A 17,633-nucleotide genomic window follows, 5' to 3' on the forward strand; every position below is an offset into this window, starting at 1 on the left:
AGGCTTGCTGCCCCAGGCAGCCAGTAGCCACTACCCTTCCTGCCCAAACAGCGAGTGAACTAAAGCCTCGTGCAAGGTGGGGAGAGCCACCCACCGGTAAACAACACGAGGGGACACACACCTGCTACCACCATCGTTCTGTAACTGCTCTTTAAGAACAAAATGGAAATCATCTGAAAGGGAAAATTAACTATGGCCTCGCAAAGGGGAAACAAACACCACCCCAGCCGCTCAGGTGGGCCGGGATGAGGGAACCCCCGCCTCATAGCGGCCGATTGCCAGCACGTGCGCTGGGGCAGACAAAGGAGGCGGGGAGAAGAAAAACCCCGTGCCATTGGCCAGACAAGTCACGCCGCCGCCCACGCCAGCCAATGGGGAACCTCCTCTTAGGCATTCCGCGGAGAACTCGGCAGTACTCTGCAGGCCGTTAACGGCCATCCAACGCTGGGCAGCTCGTGCCTCTCCAGCCCCGCCCACGCTTGTTCGCCCAGCCCCTTCTAGCCAGCGTCTTCGCGGAAGCGTTCTTTAACCCCTCCCCCCCGGCTTTATGACCCATCGGAGACGCCATAGCGCTCTCTTCGACTGCGAGGCGGCCCGGGCGGAAGTGACGATGCCGGAGCCGCGGGATTCAAACTCCCGGAAGTGGGGCTGGGCTGGGGCCAGCCGGAGCAGCAGCAGCAGTAGCCGCCGCCTCTGCCACCGAGTAAGGTTCCCCCCTTCCCCCGCCGCGACCCAGTGTGCTCACAGGCCCGTTTGTTCCCCGCGGCCCGGTCCGAGAACCGCTAGCGGGAGCCGGGAGGTCCTGCGCTGCCCGTGCTTGCCTAAAGCTGTGTCATGTCCTGCCTGTGGGAAGGGATTGCTATTCCGTAACGCTACGTCTTGTTTTGTTTTTTTTTTTTAATAGGTGCTTAAAGATGAATCCTAAGACCGCTAAAGAGAGAATTATTGGCAAGTGGGGCTTAAAGTCGGGTAGCTCCAGGCCTGAGAATGATGTCGAGAAGTATAAGCAGGAGAACGCGGCCCTGAGAAAAGCGATGGAGGAAGCTGTGAAAGGGAAAAGCAAAATGACTGATCCGGAAAGGAGCGGGCTCCTAGAGGTGAGTTGCGTGTCTGGACTCAAGCTAACGTTTGTGGTGTCCTAATTGTGCACGGTTAACGTGAGTCTGAGTATGTCTGACTTTGTAAGCAAGATGCCAATCTTTCCTCTTAAAACTTAGTTTACTTTGATGTCACTACTGTTTTAGTTTGATGTTTTTGCTCTCAAATATTTTTTAATGATGACTGAACTAATTGAATTACAGTCATCTGACAAAGCTGTTAAATAGAAAGACTTGAGGCCAGAGATGCCAATTAGTCCATTAAGACCTGTCCTCACATGCCCAACTGTTTGGAATAGTTGGTCCCAGAGAATTATTTTGAGTGCTTTCTGCACAGAACACCATGTTTGCAGGCAGTTGCCCAAGTACACACCAAAAAGTGCTGAGTATTTGCTGGAACTATACTCTCAAGCTCCCACTCAGCTATAAGTAAATAAAACTGTTATCAGTTCACCATGTTATTCTTCCATTACAACCAAAGAGCACAAACTAAGACACTGCAATTGCAGTCCATTCAACATAAACCTGTGGTTGCAGAGAAGGGACTTCAAGACTTAGTATGTGACCAAGTCACATACTGTTAGGCTTCCCAGAAGGCCTGGGAAACTTCACATGGATTCTTTCAAAGGGTACAACTAATGGAGACTAGGAACACCAATGTTTCTAGGCTACTTCTTTTGTTAATAAGGCTTTTCATGTGTCTGTGCTAACCCAAGTACCAGCTGTGGCTAGACAGCTCATTTACTGTTGTTGCTAAATTTGTTAGCATAGTTGCTGTGTCTGGTAGAGTTTGCTGCTTGCTCAGTGTTGATTACTTAATATTGGGTTCCTAGTTTACAGGTGGAAAATCACTGGCATATTTAGATATACTGGGTAGTATTTGGTGTCAGTATTTTAATTCTAGTGAGCTCTATCTGGTCTTCAACCACTCTCTAAAATTTAATTTCTTTCAGTTTCTCTGTCATCTTCTAGTGACTTGATATCAACATGTAGGATTTCAACATCAACCTTTCTCATGGAAAATGAAATGGTATCATACCTTGGGGCTCTATGTAAGCTTCTGTTATCTCAAATGCAGTATTAATGCTATGTAATAATTAACTGTGCTGGAGGCCTACTGAAAAGAGACTGCCTGTTGAAAATATCTACTAATGCACATTTTGAATCTAAAAGGCCAGATAATTCGGAAAACAGAATCGTCCTCCTGAATGCTTTATTACAACTCTCTTTGGTAACTTCGCTTACTGTCATTTAGTTTGTAAGAAGGCTCTGCTGCTTCTCAAAAGCCACTAAATATGCTAACCAACACTAAGAAATGTATCACCAACCTCTTCACTGGAAGTGTCCAAGAGTACTGCTTGTGTTCATCTATTGTAGTTATCTGTATTCATATACAAAACTAAGTACCTACTAAGTCTGTGAAATTTGGTTCTTTGCATTCTTTCCTTGTTTCATCTACTTCAGACTGTTCTTACTATCACTTGACATATTTGAGATGATCACTGTAGTATTGTCTGCTTGAGTAAAAAGTAATATTCTCAGCTAATTAAAGACCGAGAGAACCTTTAAAGGGAGTATCTTCTCAAACTGTGAACTTGGTAATGCATTTGTTGCACAGACTGACACTTATTCATTTGTCACTCTTTTATTCTGTTTCATTTAGAAAATACTTTCCCTTGAAAAAGAAAAAGAAAAACATAACCATCTTCTTGGAGAGAAGGACAAAGAAATTCAAAACCTCAAAGACAAGCTTAGATCCAAAAACATGAATAGTGAAGTCTCATTACAAAGTCAACTAGAGGAAAAAACAAAGGAAGCAGAAAGGAGAGAACAGTTACTTCATTCTCTATCAGAAGAAATGAACCGGTTAAAATATAATTTATCCACTGTTACTGCAAAATGTTCTGAGCTTGAAAACAGAGCTGGTACTTCTCAGGCATCCCAGGTAAGCACTGAAGAAACACTGTAATTGCACCCACTAAGCACCAATATCAGTTATAAAATGGGATGGATTTTTGATCTTCTTACAGTTACATTGCATGCTGCAATAGTCTTATATGAAGACAGATGATATCCAGATTGGTCTTCATTTAGCATTCAGTCAGTGAGCAGAACTTCAGGCAGCGCAGCTGGGGAGGGAATTCTCTAATGCTGTACTGCATGGTCCCTTTTTCAAGCTCACATGCAGGTGGTGTGACTAGTGGTACTACATGTAATGATCTACTGTTGCTTAAGCAGATATTATGCCCTTCTTGAGGTTGCATGTCAGTGATTAAACAGACTGAGAAGGCAGCAGTAAGAGACCCAGGAAATTAATACAGAAACTAAGCTCCTCACCTAATTCAGCTTCAGTTGTGAGCTAATCAGTGATGTCAAGATTGGAGGCAGCTTGGGCTGCAGTGATCATGCACTGGTGGAGCTCATAGATCTGAGGAATAAGAGTAAAGTTGGGATGCTGAATTTTGGGAAAGCAAAATTCCAGCTGTTCAAGGATTTAGTCAATAGGACCTCCTGGGAAACTGCCCTCAGGGACAGGGGAGCAGTACAGAGCTGGCAGAGCTTTAAGAACACTTTCCATAGAATGCAAGAGGTCTTGATCCCCAGGTATAAGAAATCAGGGAAGAAAGGCAAGAGACTGGCATGGCTAAGTTGAGACCTGGTCAAACTAAAGGGCAAGCAGGAAATGCACAGGCAGTGGAAATAAGGACAGGTATCCTGGGAAGAGTATTGGGAAGTTGCCTGGTTGTGCAGGGACGGGGTCAGGAAGGCCGAGGCGTGGCTGGAGCTGAACTCTGCAAGGGATGCAAAGAATACAGGCTTCTATAGGTATGTCAGCCAGAAAAGGAAGGTCAAAGAAAGCATAACTCCCTTGATGAACAAGAGTGACAAACTGGTAACAATAGACAAGGAGAAGGCTGAGGTACTCAACAACTTAACCTCTCTTCCTGCACCTCTTGAGTGGATGGACTGTAATATGGGGACTGGGGGACCAAAGTCCTTCCCACTGTGAGAGAAGATCAGGTTCATGACCACCTGAGGAACCTGAACATAAGTTATTGGGACCTGATGAGATGCATTCCAGAGTCCTAAGTGAATTGGCTGATGTAGTTGCCAAGCCACTCTCCATGATACTTGAAAAGTCATGGCAGTCAGGTGAAGTCCCTTATGACTGGAAAAAGGGAAACATTGCACCCATTTTTAAAAAGGGTAGAAAGGAGGACCCTGGGAACTTACTGACCTGTCAGCCTCACCTCTGTACCTGGGAAGATCATGGAACAGATCCTCCTAGAAGCTATGCTAAGGCATGTGGAGGACAGGGAGGTGATTAGAGACAGCCAACATGATGTCACCAAGGCAAAATCCTGCCTGACCAACATATAGTGGCTTTTTATGATGGAGTGACTACATCAGTGGACAAGGGAAGAGCTGCTGATGTCATCTATCTGTACTTCTGTAAGGCCTTCAATGCAGTCCCCCACAACCTCCTTCTCTCTAAACTGGAGAGATACAGATTTGATGGATGGACTGTTTGGTGGATGAGAAATTGATTGGATGGTCACATCCAGAGGGTAGTGGTCAGCGGCTCAATGTCCAGATGGAGATCAGTGACAACTGGTGTCCCTCAGGGGTCCATATTGGGACTAGTACTGTTTAATATCTTCATCAATGACACAGACAGTGGGATCAAGTGCACCATCAGCAAATTTGCAGATACCAAGCTGAGTGGTGCAGTTGGCATGCCTGACGGATGGGATGCCATCCAGAGGGATCTGGCCCAGCCCATAAGGGGGCCCAATCCCCTAAGTGGGCCCATGTGAACCTCACAAGGTGCAACAAGGCCGAGTGCAAGGTCTAGCACCTGGGTCAGGGCAACCCCAGATATCAATACAGGCTGGGGGATGAAGGGATTGAGAGCAGCCCTGAGGAGAAGGACTTGGGGGTACTGGTGGATGAAGAACTGGACACAACCTGGCAATGTGCACTTGCAACCCAGAAAGCCAACTGTATCCTGGGTTGCATCAAAAGTGGTGTGGCCAGCAGGTCAAAGGAGGTGATTCTGCCTCTCTACTCTGCTCTGGTGAGACCCCACCTGGAGTACTGTGTCCGCCTCTGGGGCTTCCTCAGCACAGGAAAGACACAGACCTGTTGGAGTGGGTCCGGAGGAGGACCACAGAAATGATCAGGGAGAGGGAACACCTGTGAAGACAGGCTGAGAGAGTTGGGATTATTTGGGAGAAGCAAAGGCTTCAGGGAAATGTTGCAGCCTTCCCTGTTGCAATAGGACAAGGGATAATGGTTTTAAACTAAAAGAGGGTAGATTTATACTATATGTAAGGAAGAAATTGTTCACAATGAGGGTGGTGAAATACTGGAACAAGGTGCCCAGAGAGGTGGTAGATGCCCCATCCCTGGAAACATTCAAGGTCAGGCTGGATGGGGCTTGGAGCAACCTGCTGTAGTTGAAGATGTCCCTGCTTGTTGCAGGAGGGTTGGACTAGATGACCTTTAAAGGTCCCTTCCAGTGCAAACTATTCTATGAGACGATTTTTCTCCTCCCTACTCTTATGAATCCTCATTTGCTCCTTAGTGTTAAAAATAGCTTCCTGTACTCTTCACCATGTGTGATGCTACGTATACTTCAATGTGACAGAAGACAGGAGAGGATTAATGAGTTGCTTCTCATTTAAAATGGTTAATAGGTATGGTGCCAGGTACTTGGCAGCTTTTACAAGTGCATTTAATTTTGTACAGTTTTTCCACCCTTGCCTGTTCTAATGTTCCATGGAAAAATGCAGTAGTATCTCAATAAGGGGCACAGGGAAGCTGTGCCTGTAAGGTCTTTTCTCTAGCTTTTGACCTGCAGATGGTGCTGGTTCCCCATGTTATACAGGGATATTGAGTAATTTCTAGAAATGCTGCTTTAGCCAAATACATAGCAAAATATCTTAATCTACTATTTTTCAGTGATAATACATATGTGTCACTTATAATAATGCAGTATCTTGGGAAATACCACTTTAAATGCAATGTATTTATTTTCAATTTCAAGAGACTCTTAACTTTGTTAGAGAATTTAAAATGTATGTTAATTCAACATATTTCCATTATATTTTTGTCAATGAACTACCAAAATATCTCTTAGTTTAAAATCGGAATTTTAAATTTTTTTACTGATTTATCAACAAAAGACAACAAAATTCTACTGACGTTTTGACTGGATGTCTTGGAAGACTTGAAAACAGATCTAGCAATGCTGCTTGAAACTGCTAGGTGGCATATGAGCAGCAGGTATACTCTGAAATGGAAACAACAGTTGTATGACACAATTTTGAGAAAGTTCTGAGACAGTTCTAGTATTTATAGAAATAGGAATCTGAGCAGTTGTGTCTGTAAATCCTATTTTTATTAGGAAGTGCTAAAGCTCAATTGTATTCAAAGATCTGTATTTTTTCAGCTATAAAGCTTGTTCTAAGTTGTGTTCCAAAAAAACCACAGGAAAACTTTGGAAAAACGTAGCTTGGATTTGGGTAGTAGTCTACACTTTTACTTCTTTAAAGTTCCCTCTGACTTACATCCACACAATTTCAAAAAGCTTTCTATTCAGTGAATAAATGTCAGATGATGGAAGAAGTTTAACTGCTGTTTAGTTTTAGATGGGTCTAAAGAGCTGTCTGACTTGTACTGTAACCACTCTACTGTGGCTCAGGTCTCAGAAAACCAGTCAGTATGTCCTTTTGGTTCCAGACAGGCTTGCATGGTTTCCCAGGTGTTTATAATCCTTCTGTTATCCCAATGAAGTTGTCAAGGTCTCTAGCTTTCCTCAACGGCTCCTATAGGTCTAGCTTATTGTCAAATGTATGAGGATGCAAAAATAGGACAAATGCTTACCTTTTTTGTGTATTTAAATAATTCCATAAATATCTTTATTTTTCAGAGGGTTTCCTGCACCCTTCAGGTCTTCCAAGATAGCAGTTCAGCAGAAGATATGTGATATTCTTAAGAAATGTTTTACTGTAACTAGAGTTGCAGAGTTACAGAATAAATTAAATATAAATCTTTGTCCTATATCTTCCAGGAGATTTTATTTTAAATCTACGAAATGGTTTTCTACATAACTTAGTCTTTCTTTTTTTAAGAAAAGGATCTAAAGATCTTTAAACACAAAAGGCACATGTATGCATCTGTGTTCCACTTTTAAAATATCCTTATGCTATTTATGTGAGATTAGTATTTATACAGGACTAGCTTTACTGTTTCAGCCATCTCTTTTAAAGAACACTCACAGGTTGTTCTTTGCCTGCAGGAAGCTGTAACAAACAGCACTGGATCACCAACTAATCTTTATGAAGTTGAAAAACAACTAAAAGATGTAAGTTTCATGTACAACATTGCAAGTATAAATCATCTGTATTAAGATACATAAGAATGTAAATTATCACTGTACACACTCTTGGGTAGTATGGGACCTCAGAGTGTATGTTTCCCTCTAAAATATAATACCTAAAATTATTTTGCAAGACAAGAACTTAAATTAAAAAAGACTTGCAAAAAAAGACAATACTTCTGTTGTCTTTGAAAACTTGGAATATCAGAACAAAGTGGCTGCTGGCAAAACAGAAGCCCCAAGTAACCTGGTCTGACCTTGAAGCTGACACTGCCTGGGATAGCATGAGGTTGAATTAGAAACCTCCTGAGGTCCCTTTCAACTTGAATAATTCTCATCAGATAGAAAATCCATGTCCTTGGTCTTACAAACTTTAAGTTGCAATGATACAGTTTTAGTTTATTCCCTTTTTAAGATCTGTTGTATTTTCTTTTATATTTGAGATTGAAGGGTTAATTCTTCATAATCTGGGCATCACTCATGAAAGCCTTTAAGTAATTTTCCCATTCTAAGAAATAAGCCAATCAGTGTTTAATGTTGCTGCAATTTTAACTTATGCTCAATAACCTGACTTATTCTTCCATATGAAGATAGGTTTTACGTACAATTTGCAGCAGAATTAACTAGCTTATCTTTAAACTGTATATTATATAAATTTTAACATTAAGACAACTAATACTTTTAAAATCTGATAAGTTACCAGAGACTTTTCTGTTTTTTTAATCATAAAGGCTCTTGAGAAAAACCAGCAGTGGCTACTGTATGACCAGCAGCGTGAAGCATATGTCAGGGGACTGCTTGGAAGGATCTTTGAACTTGAACAGAAGTCAGAAATAGTTAGCCAACAAGAATCTAAAGAATTTGATTCAGAAGGTATCAAATTTATTTTTCCCCACAAGTCACCCAAACCATAATTATCTATAGAATAAGTTCTCTGAAAACAAATTATAGCACAACTAAGCAAAAGACTTTCTTCTCAACGTTTTAGTTTCTTAATGGTAGAAGTTGGTTAAATAAAACTTCTTTGCTTCCTGTTATGTAGCTATATTACTTGATCGACAGTATTTCATGTTCTTATCTACTTCAAAGATGGTTTTTAACAGCCTTGGCACTCTATTAGCAACCTCTCTGTTTGCAGAAATTGTTGAGGCAAATACATGTATGTCTCCCATCCTTCAAAGTACACTTCCAACCTACATGATAGAAGCATTAAGGATTTATTAGCTAGGTGTGGATCAGGGGTTTTAATTTTTTTCAAAATAAATATTATAAAAATGACTCAAGACTACCATGTTCTTTACTCACCTGAACAGTTCTTACAGGGCATGAAAACGTGTAGTAGGTTTTGGCATATATCCAAAATAGTTTCGCAATATGGATCTGGCCACCTCTAGCTCACTTCCGTGCTATGTAGTTCCTCAATAATGAGCACCCTTTCAGTACCATGCATTGATTGGCTTGAGTTGTGCTTGACCAGCATGTGGAATAAAATTAAAGTCATCTTGAAAAGAAAAACCAGGAGTTGGCTTGCTTTTCTTATTATCAAATGATTAATCTTGTATATACTGCAACTGACCTGCAAGGTAAACTCACTAAATAGAGCTAGCATCATCTGAAGTAAGAGTATGCCCATAGATGCTTACCACTTAGTAATTCATGTGCAGTGGCTTGGTTTCTGTATTACTGCTTGAATCTTTATGGAAAACAGGAAAATATAACCTTGGTTTGGTGCTGTTTAGGAATCTATGAACAGTATTTTAGAGGGAGACAGACTGAAGTAGCTCACCAGGAAGTGTAACTCGGAGTTACTATAGTCAAAGTTTTGTTGTCAGAGTAGCCATGAGACTAGGAGTAAGGGTATAAGAAAGTTCCTCTCTTCAAGCAACTAGACAGTAGGAGAGATCCAAGTTTCTAAGAACCTAGCTATACAAGTTGAAAGTACATATGACAACTTTCTCAACAGAAAAACTTGGTATGTCTCTGAAAATATCAACATTGTATAAAGAAGAATTGCTAAAGAGAAGGTAAGGCTTAGCTCATAGTTGAGGGGAGAGAGAACAGTCCAGCAAGAAACTTTCCCTAATAAATTACACTTTGAAGAATGAGGGGAAGCCTTCAATAGGAAAAGTATCAAAGTCAAGAAATTGACAGTGTCAAAAATCAGCAAAGCCTGTGAAATTCTGCATTCCTTGTTCTGCTTTCAGGTATATTTTGTATTACTACTGAATTTCTCCAGACTGCTTCCTTTTTTTTTTCCTACTTGCTAAACTTTTCTTGGGTTGACAAGGAGAAATTTTTCAAGCTCTGGTTTAAGTAACAGTCACTAGCCAAGAAGCAGGTATTTTTTTAATAAAAAACCCCATCCTAGTCCTTTTTATTTGCAATTTAGAAGTAAATGATGGCATACAACTTGAAGATAGTCTGCAAAAGGCAGTGGATAGTCTGGCTTTGGTCAGCAGTGGTGAAGTAGAGCCCATCAGATCTCTGGGGAGGGAGTAACGCCAGAACCTTGGCTGAGGAGCCTAAATCTGGAAGTGACAATCTAGTGTCTCTTTGGCCCTTGATTGCCATGTGTTGGTATAATGCATAAGGCTGTACAAGAACTGTGTGTATGCCATGGAGCCTGTGAAGTCAGGGCAAAGAGTATAATATTGCTGTAAGGGTTAGTAAAGGAAGTGGCTGTAGCACAGAAAATGATACAGAAGCCAAGTTGTTTTCTAGTAACTATATTGGGAAGGAGGCTTTTCTGCATTAGAAGTATTTAAAGCTGTTTTAATTAAAAGTTTGGTGCTGGTCTGTGCTGTGTAATAGCCTAGAATGTCAATTTCTATCAATCAGCCTTAAAATGCTGTCAAGGATTTGGTGTTCTGATTAAGTGATTTTTTTCTCCCATGTTACTATCTCAATTATTTCTTACTTATTAAGGTCTTCTACCAGAGGAAAAGCAAAAATACTATAACCAGCTATTACTAACTGCTAAGAGTGATCTGGAGACTGAAAGACACACTATAACCCAGCTGAGATCTGAACTTAATGAATTCAAAAAGAAGTATGAAGAAACCCAACAAGAAATAACAAGTTTAAATGCCTTATTGCAGTCACAACAGATTGCTGAAATGCAGACTCTAGAAAATGAAAATAAAATTAAAGGAGAGAAAGTACAGAGACTAAAACAAGAAAATGAAACTATTAAAGGACAGCTCAGAGAAGAAAAGAAAAAGTCTGAAGATCTTTTATGTCAGGTAAGTGGATGCATTTGGAGGTTTAAGATCATTAGCAAAGAGAAGACCTGAAAAGTCATACTTAATCAGAATGGACCATCACTCACTTGCTCTGGTAACTGATCTTTATGTAGATCTAGACTCATGTCCTTGTGGTTAAAACTGAATTCTTTTTTTAATATATATGTTTAAATCAAAATCCAAACTTCTGTGAAATTTCCTTGTTTAAACAAGGAATTAATTTGTTCACTCACTTTCCTGGTCTTGTGCAACACAAGAGGGAGAGGTGAGAGAATACTTAATTGATTCTAATCTAGTTCATCTTCAAGGTTAATAATAAATGAGAACAGGAAAGGTAAAAACCCATACAGGCTATTTTATCATGCGGTCCTAACTATGGAATATCACTGATATTTGCTGTCACCTGGCTGCTACAAATACACATGTGGGCTTGTAGTTTCATATTTGCTGGATAAGCAGCTGTGTCCCTGGATGGTGCCCCCAGCCAACTAACCAACCATTGTGGCTGTGCAGCTGGGTTTTCTGTTTCTTTCAATTCAGACAAGTTCCTGCATTTGGTTCTCTCTATGATGCCATAGATAAGAACCATGCAGGTGCACCTGAGTATGAGAAAGCAATGGCCAGATAAGCAAGGGAAAAGATGGACCTTAAGCTGTCACTGTCTTGAAGACAGCTATGGAAGGAAACCACGGAGAAGAGTTCTGTAATTCCCTATAAAGCCTAAGTGCCTGACAGGCAGGCTGTTCAATATGTGTGGTTTACACTGTTGCTAGATCTGTAAAATAATCTGTTGTTTCTTCTTCTGGATGTGAAATCATGATCACGCATCTGTTGGAGAGACTGGAAAGTCCTCCTTGAAGGACTGTCCTCAGGACATCCAAGTAAGATAGACTTGCTACTTGGAAAAGTTTGGGGTCAATAACACAGCAATGTAGAACAGAAATTTGAACTATGAGAATAAAACTTACTAGGTACCAAAGTAGGCTAAAACCAGAACAGTGTAGGTCTCTAAACACAAGCTGGTTTCACTGGTTAATAATGATTAAAAGGTGTTGACTTTTTTTGCAGCTGAACAGTATTCACCATAAAAGTTGATACATGTTGATAACAAGGATATTTTTATGTATGCATTTACTTAATCCATTATAGGGTAGTACTTTCTGAGTTTTAAACTTGTTCTCTTGTATTTAAAAAAAAAGCTTGGTTTTTTAGTATCATGGCATATTAGTGCAAGCATAGGTTTTGTGTGTCTATTTTTTTGTCTGCATCCTGGCAATCGCCTAGGAAAGTTCAGTTTGATTTTTTTTTTGAACTGTAACATCATCCTGCATTCCCCCACTCAATGCAATAATGTTTCCCTGGGCTTTTCCCCAGGGAAATAGAGATGCTTGAATTGGGTTTGGCTGTTGCATAACAGGCATACGTTTTCTGTTGGCATTGGAATATGAAAGTGTACTTCTATCCCTTTTTAGATTCATTATGTTATGCTTATTAACTGTTGTATATGGAAGTTGTTTGTTACAAATGTTTTTCTGCCCTGTAGGTGCAACTTCTTCATAAATCATTGCTCAAACAGCAGGAGGAACACACTAGGATAGCTTTGTTGGAACAACAGGTACCCAATTATATGCTAAGATGCTGATACTTCATCTGTATTATGCACAAAGGCTTTCTAGACTAACTTCAAATTAAGAATGAGTAGTATATTAAAGTAATATTAGACATGAATATTCAAGTGAATAATATTTTTATGCTTCCAAAAACTGACACATCTGTCAAGACGAAAATCTGTAACCTTTTACAGTTAAGAGGGTGTGATCAAACATGATGCTGTTTTCTCCACAATCACTCATTCAACTGTACAGCCTCAGATTAGGTATGGGAAGCATCCTAAAACTAATCAACTCATTGAAGTTTTATAATATCCTGTTGATAAAGTTGTACAAATAATTGCCGTATTTTCCATCTTTATTTTTCCAAGTACATTTTTACAGATCTAATTGGTGTTATTGGAAAAAAAAGTTGCATTTATTTGCTAAGCTTGGGCATACAGTGTTACCCATAGTTTCTGTCCAAATTATGTTCCTACAAGAAAGATTCTGGAGTAGAAACTGGCATTTTAATGAGAACTTGCACGATCTGCGTTTCTATAAAATGTTCAGTTTAAGATTGCAAGACAGCTTGAAATACCCTCCAACCAAAATAACTTCAAACTTCACCTCTACTAAGGGAGATGACTTTCATAACTGGGCATGTATGAATTTCACTGTAGTGAAAGCAACAAGTGACTCTAAATTTTATTTTTTTTAAATCTCATTTTAGGATATGATTGCAGAGTAAAACTTACTTTAAATATATAAAGGGGAAACATTTCTTTCTCTCTTCCTCACCCTCCACCCTCCCCAATTCTTAATAATTCTGACTTTAATTCTGTAATTTTAACTTTGGGGGGTTGCCAGATCCAGATATGCACCACAGACTTTGAGAATGAAAAGCTTGATCGCCAGAACTTGCAGCATCAGTTAAACAAAGTCCTTAAGGAACTGCGCAAGGCCAGGGAGCAAATAACCCGTCTAGAACCTTTGGTATGTACTGAATAAATTGCAGGTGAATTTAGTCAGGGATTTTGCATAAATGTACATTTTTTCACTTTGGAATCTTATTTCCAGTATAGTGAGTCTTCTGTTAATGTCATCAGCTATTCACTGTGGGTCCTTACATCCTTCAGATATTTGGCTCCAAGGTGCAGAACCCTATGTCAACTAGCTAGGCATCGTTTTTCTCTACAGCATGCATGGAGAACTGGTACTGCAGAAGGAGATCCAGAACAGTCATGTTCCTGAGCAGGGAATGTGTTATGATACAAAATACAATTGTTGTTTAGTTTTGTCTCTTGCACAATGACAAAGCTGCAGTATGCTTCTACTCAGACTTCCTGCTACTGAACAGGATGCAATCCTTATATATAGCAGTTGAATCCCCCATGACCATCTGATACAGGATGTGTGGGTCATCAAAACCTGTGTTTTTCATTTCCTGAAAGACAAGCTCCCTACTACAATGAAAAAGGACATTTGTTGTATTGTGAGGACTGTGGTCTGTTTGTTTATTCTCTAATCCCAAAGGAAGCCATCTAGATTTGAGCCCTAGACTTAATGGAGAAATTTGTAGGGAAAGATTAAGTATTAAGCAAGCCATTGATCTGTTTTGCTCTGTTGTAACCATGATTGCCCTGGTCTTAAGCAACTTGGAAGTATTTTCTCAGGTAAGGAAGGGAATGGAATGACTCCTGAGATACTGATGTTCTTCACTCATGTGGTGCCCCTGGGAGAGCCACTTCCTAGGATTGCAGTTGCTGCTGCTGGCAGGGGAGGCCACTGGAAAACCTGTCTGCTGGGAGTAGAGCAGAACATGGCGCAGAGCAGGGAAGTTACAGCTTTGAGTTTCTCTGTGCCAAGAACCTGGGGGAGCAGCTGTGCCTTTTACAGTTAGGGACAGCTTTCACACACAAACTTCATGCATGGGATCAGGAGGAGAACAGAAAATCACTGCAGTTTTTGGGAAGGTAACTAGGCAGCATCCTACGTAGAGGGGACTGAGGCATCACTTCATTGAGGAAAGATGGTGTGCGAGTGGCTAGGAAGATGGTTGGGGAAGGATTTCCAGTCAGACATTGTGGCAAACCTATCTAAATAGGCTGCAGAAAAGCCATCTGCAATCTAATTTAAAAGTGGTGTTAAAACTGTACAACAGGCCTTCTGTTAACGCGAGTAGCATAACTGCATTTAGTCATCTTTAAAATTCTACCCATGGTGCTATAATGCACACAAGGCTTGTGTGCCATCAAGCCTTAATATTTTTTCCTGCAGTATTTAATCAACACATGCATGCCCCAATCTTACACTAAAGCTTCTTCTTTTCCAGAAACTCCAGGAGTCTGGACGTATGGAACCACAAGAAGATTTGCAAGCTGTGTTTGAAGAGAAGCTGACCATATATGATAGAAGTCATTCCCTGAAACATTCAGGCCTTCTTGATGAAAGTTTTCTTGAGTGTCCCAGGTGTAAAGTGCAGTATCCAACAAGCCAGCATAGAGAATTATTAGCACATATTGACTTTTGTACAGCTTGAGCTCCAAATGGATTTACTATATTTGCTTTATACATACTGCCAATATGCTCTCCTACAAAGTCAAAAGATCTTTTTAAAGCTTTTTTTCTTAAGGTTGTATAAAGGACTACTAGTTTTATAATTCAGTTCCACAAAAATATTATATTAATTTATTTGGCCTCAGATATTTTACCTGAACTTTTTGCAAAAACAGTTACTAGCTACTGCATTTTTGGTTGCAAATGGAAATATTTTTACAATTAGGAATATCTTCAAATAGTAAACTACTGACTTTTTTGCACTATTAAAAATGAGAACTGTTAAAGCACACCTATTGTGTCAGACTTTATTTTAATGTTTGGCATATCCAGTTCTTTGTGAATCCTGATGATTTGTGCTTGTACCTTAACTGACATTAATAGCTGCAAAAGATTTGTGGCCCTTGTAGGTGCACTATATATATACATGGGTGTGTGTGTGCATAGTTTGTAGGCATATACACACATATTTTATATATGTATCATATACATATGTAATGTATCACCATCTTGATACATTAAAACTCAGGAGGGTCATGTTAGATCTTTGCTGCTTAAGATTCATGTTGAAAACATCAGTCATAAGTAGCTTATTTTCCTTGAACTGCAGCCAGGGGTGACTTAGGGCTCTCATAAAAATGCTGACTGAGGTTTAAGCTCTTCTCAAAAAAGAAAAAAAGTCATTGGGAAAACAAACTTCCTAGCAAATAAAAACTTCTTTGGTACTGAAAGAAGTTTACATTTCAGATACCATTTTTGGAGTTTGGATATAGAATTATGCTGAAGCAATCTTTTTGCACTTGTGTATTTTAGAGGTTAAAGTTGGGAAATATCAATTATTCAATCTGTTATATTTGTCAAATGTCCCAGTTTAAAAGTGCAGTTATTAATAAATTGCTCTCACAGATTTGAAGTGTCACTGTATTTTGGTATTAATGCAGAAAACAAGTCAGCAATTAATTCTTGCAACAAATTAGAAACTAGCAAGATCTTCCCTTATGGATTTGCAATCCATGTTATTTTCCTCTGGTACCTACTCTAAACCTGGACCTGTTACTAGCATTTTGCTCCTTGCACCTGTAGCTAAGTCCAACAAGCAGTTCCTTCCACAAAAATTATTAAAGTGAGGAAGTTTTACAAATATATGCTAGTTAAGATACATTTGCTGCTTTTTTAAGTTTATGGTTTGCTGAGCACAGTGAAACACCCAAGGTCTGTTTTCCTCTGGTATACTGATCCTGATTGCTAGCTAGTCTCAGCTTTTTCCATCACACTTTGCTGCAAAACTCTGTGTGTTTACCCTGTAATGTTCACCCTAATCTCTGAGGGTTAAATCTTATTCTTAAATGAGGCTGTTCTTCAAGTTGTTTTCAATCACTATTACAATATCAAGTGATGTTGTTATTAATTAAATCTAGTGTTTGCAAGAAAAAAAAATGTTAAAAGCTATTATCTTTATCTGCAATATCTGTGCCAAATCTATGGTATTAGCCACTACCTATCCACTTTTCAATTTCACTGATGATGTCTCAGGCTAAGCTTTGTGTTTGACAATTTGTTCAATTGTAGCAACAGCATTTCTGACTGAAGATATGATGAACTAATGTGTAAAATTATGCTTCAGAATCTCAAGGTTTTGCTATGAGGGAATTTGTCTTAATTTCATGTCTGTCTTTCTAAACATCTTTTAGATTCAGGATAATAACTATGCTTTTCATTGCAGCCTGATAATTTAATCTCTAATTAAACTACTTCTCAAAATTTTAGTTTTCTTTTAACAACACATTAATCAGCTAGTATTCTATTCCCAGTTGCATACTTGGCATAGTTTCTGCAAAAGGAAATTTTGATCTTTTATGTATTATGGATGAAATAAGTTTGCCTGCTACAGGTCAGCAGTCTTCAGTAGTTCTGAGGCTTTCTTAAATTAGCATAAAACACTTTCTCATTAGAAGCTGGTACTGTAGAAGGAGACTCATAAAGTTGATAATGAGATAACCTTTAAAAAGTTTTGTTCATTCCAGCACCTCTTCTGAACTTTAACAATACATTTAGTCCTGCTTGCTAAATATTAGACTTAAGCACAAAAAACCTTACTGATAAATATATACACATCAGTGTAGTATATGTTGAAAAATACCAAGATGATGTTCTAATGCGTCAAAAGACTTATTCTGAAAGCAGAGCCACAAATATTGTCATCACTTACATGTGACTAAACCCAACTATAAAACTCTGACGTGCAGATAGCATGCAGGTAATATCACTGCTTTTTTTTTTACTCTTCAGAAGCTAAGGAGGAGTCTAAGACTGAAAATTATTTTTAATCTTAAAAGTAAATGAACAAGAAAAAGATCTGCTGCTCCCCTCTCTAGTTATATGTAAAAAAAGAGGTTTGTGCTTAATGAGCTCATCTTAGTGCTAAGATTTAGCTGTAAATTCAGTTCTTTGTAAGGCAGGAAGTAATTTTTAAAAAGCTTTTATTTCAACCACTTTGTTTTTACAATTTCAGTAGTCTTTTTTTCTGAGTTATTGAATTTCAAGTAATTGAATTTCAACTTAGCAGAAATTCTGTGAAGTCGTCATCATTTGAAGATGTTGGTCTAGAGAGGCTTCTGGATTAATACAAGGGTTCACCTATCTAGCATAATTGTAAATCCTGGCTTCCATGTACAGTGTTCTTTGTAAACAGCAAGTGAATTAAGTGGTTTTGAAGCAATGTGATGTGGTTGGAAAGCCAGCTAAACTGTGCATAACAATT

General features: G+C 39.2%; 1 protein-coding gene across 2 annotated transcripts; it reads left to right on the top strand.

Moving 5' to 3' along the window:
- The first annotated feature begins 452 nt into the window (after positions 1 to 452).
- On the top strand, positions 453 to 16,479 carry CEP55 (centrosomal protein 55). 2 transcript variants are annotated; one of them, XM_054832732.1, is made up of 9 exons: positions 453 to 703; positions 905 to 1,097; positions 2,761 to 3,042; positions 7,384 to 7,467; positions 8,214 to 8,355; positions 10,408 to 10,724; positions 12,268 to 12,339; positions 13,184 to 13,309; positions 14,649 to 16,479. In XM_054832732.1, exons 2-9 carry the CDS (start codon positions 915 to 917, stop codon positions 14,853 to 14,855), a joined length of 1,413 nt encoding a protein of 470 aa, XP_054688707.1. In that variant the 5' UTR covers positions 453 to 703; positions 905 to 914; the 3' UTR covers positions 14,856 to 16,479. The 2 variants fall into 2 exon arrangements, with proteins under 2 accessions (XP_054688707.1, XP_054688708.1); XM_054832733.1 differs by having other exon boundaries at positions 7,402 to 7,467.
- Positions 16,480 to 17,633: the final 1,154 nt, after the last annotated feature.

The sequence above is a fragment of the Grus americana genome, chromosome 7 (assembly GCF_028858705.1).
Source record: "Grus americana isolate bGruAme1 chromosome 7, bGruAme1.mat, whole genome shotgun sequence".
NCBI lineage: Eukaryota > Metazoa > Chordata > Aves > Gruiformes > Gruidae > Grus > Grus americana.

Coding starts and splice junctions, on each gene's coding strand:
- CEP55 (XM_054832732.1), top strand. CDS start 915: ATGAATCCTAAGACCGCTAAAGAGAGAATTATTGGCAAGTGGGGCTTA. Junction 1,098..2,760: donor AAAGGAGCGGGCTCCTAGAG/GTGAGTTGCGTG, acceptor TGTTTCATTTAG/AAAATACTTTCCCTTGAAAA. Junction 13,310..14,648: donor TAACCCGTCTAGAACCTTTG/GTATGTACTGAA, acceptor CTTCTTTTCCAG/AAACTCCAGGAGTCTGGACG.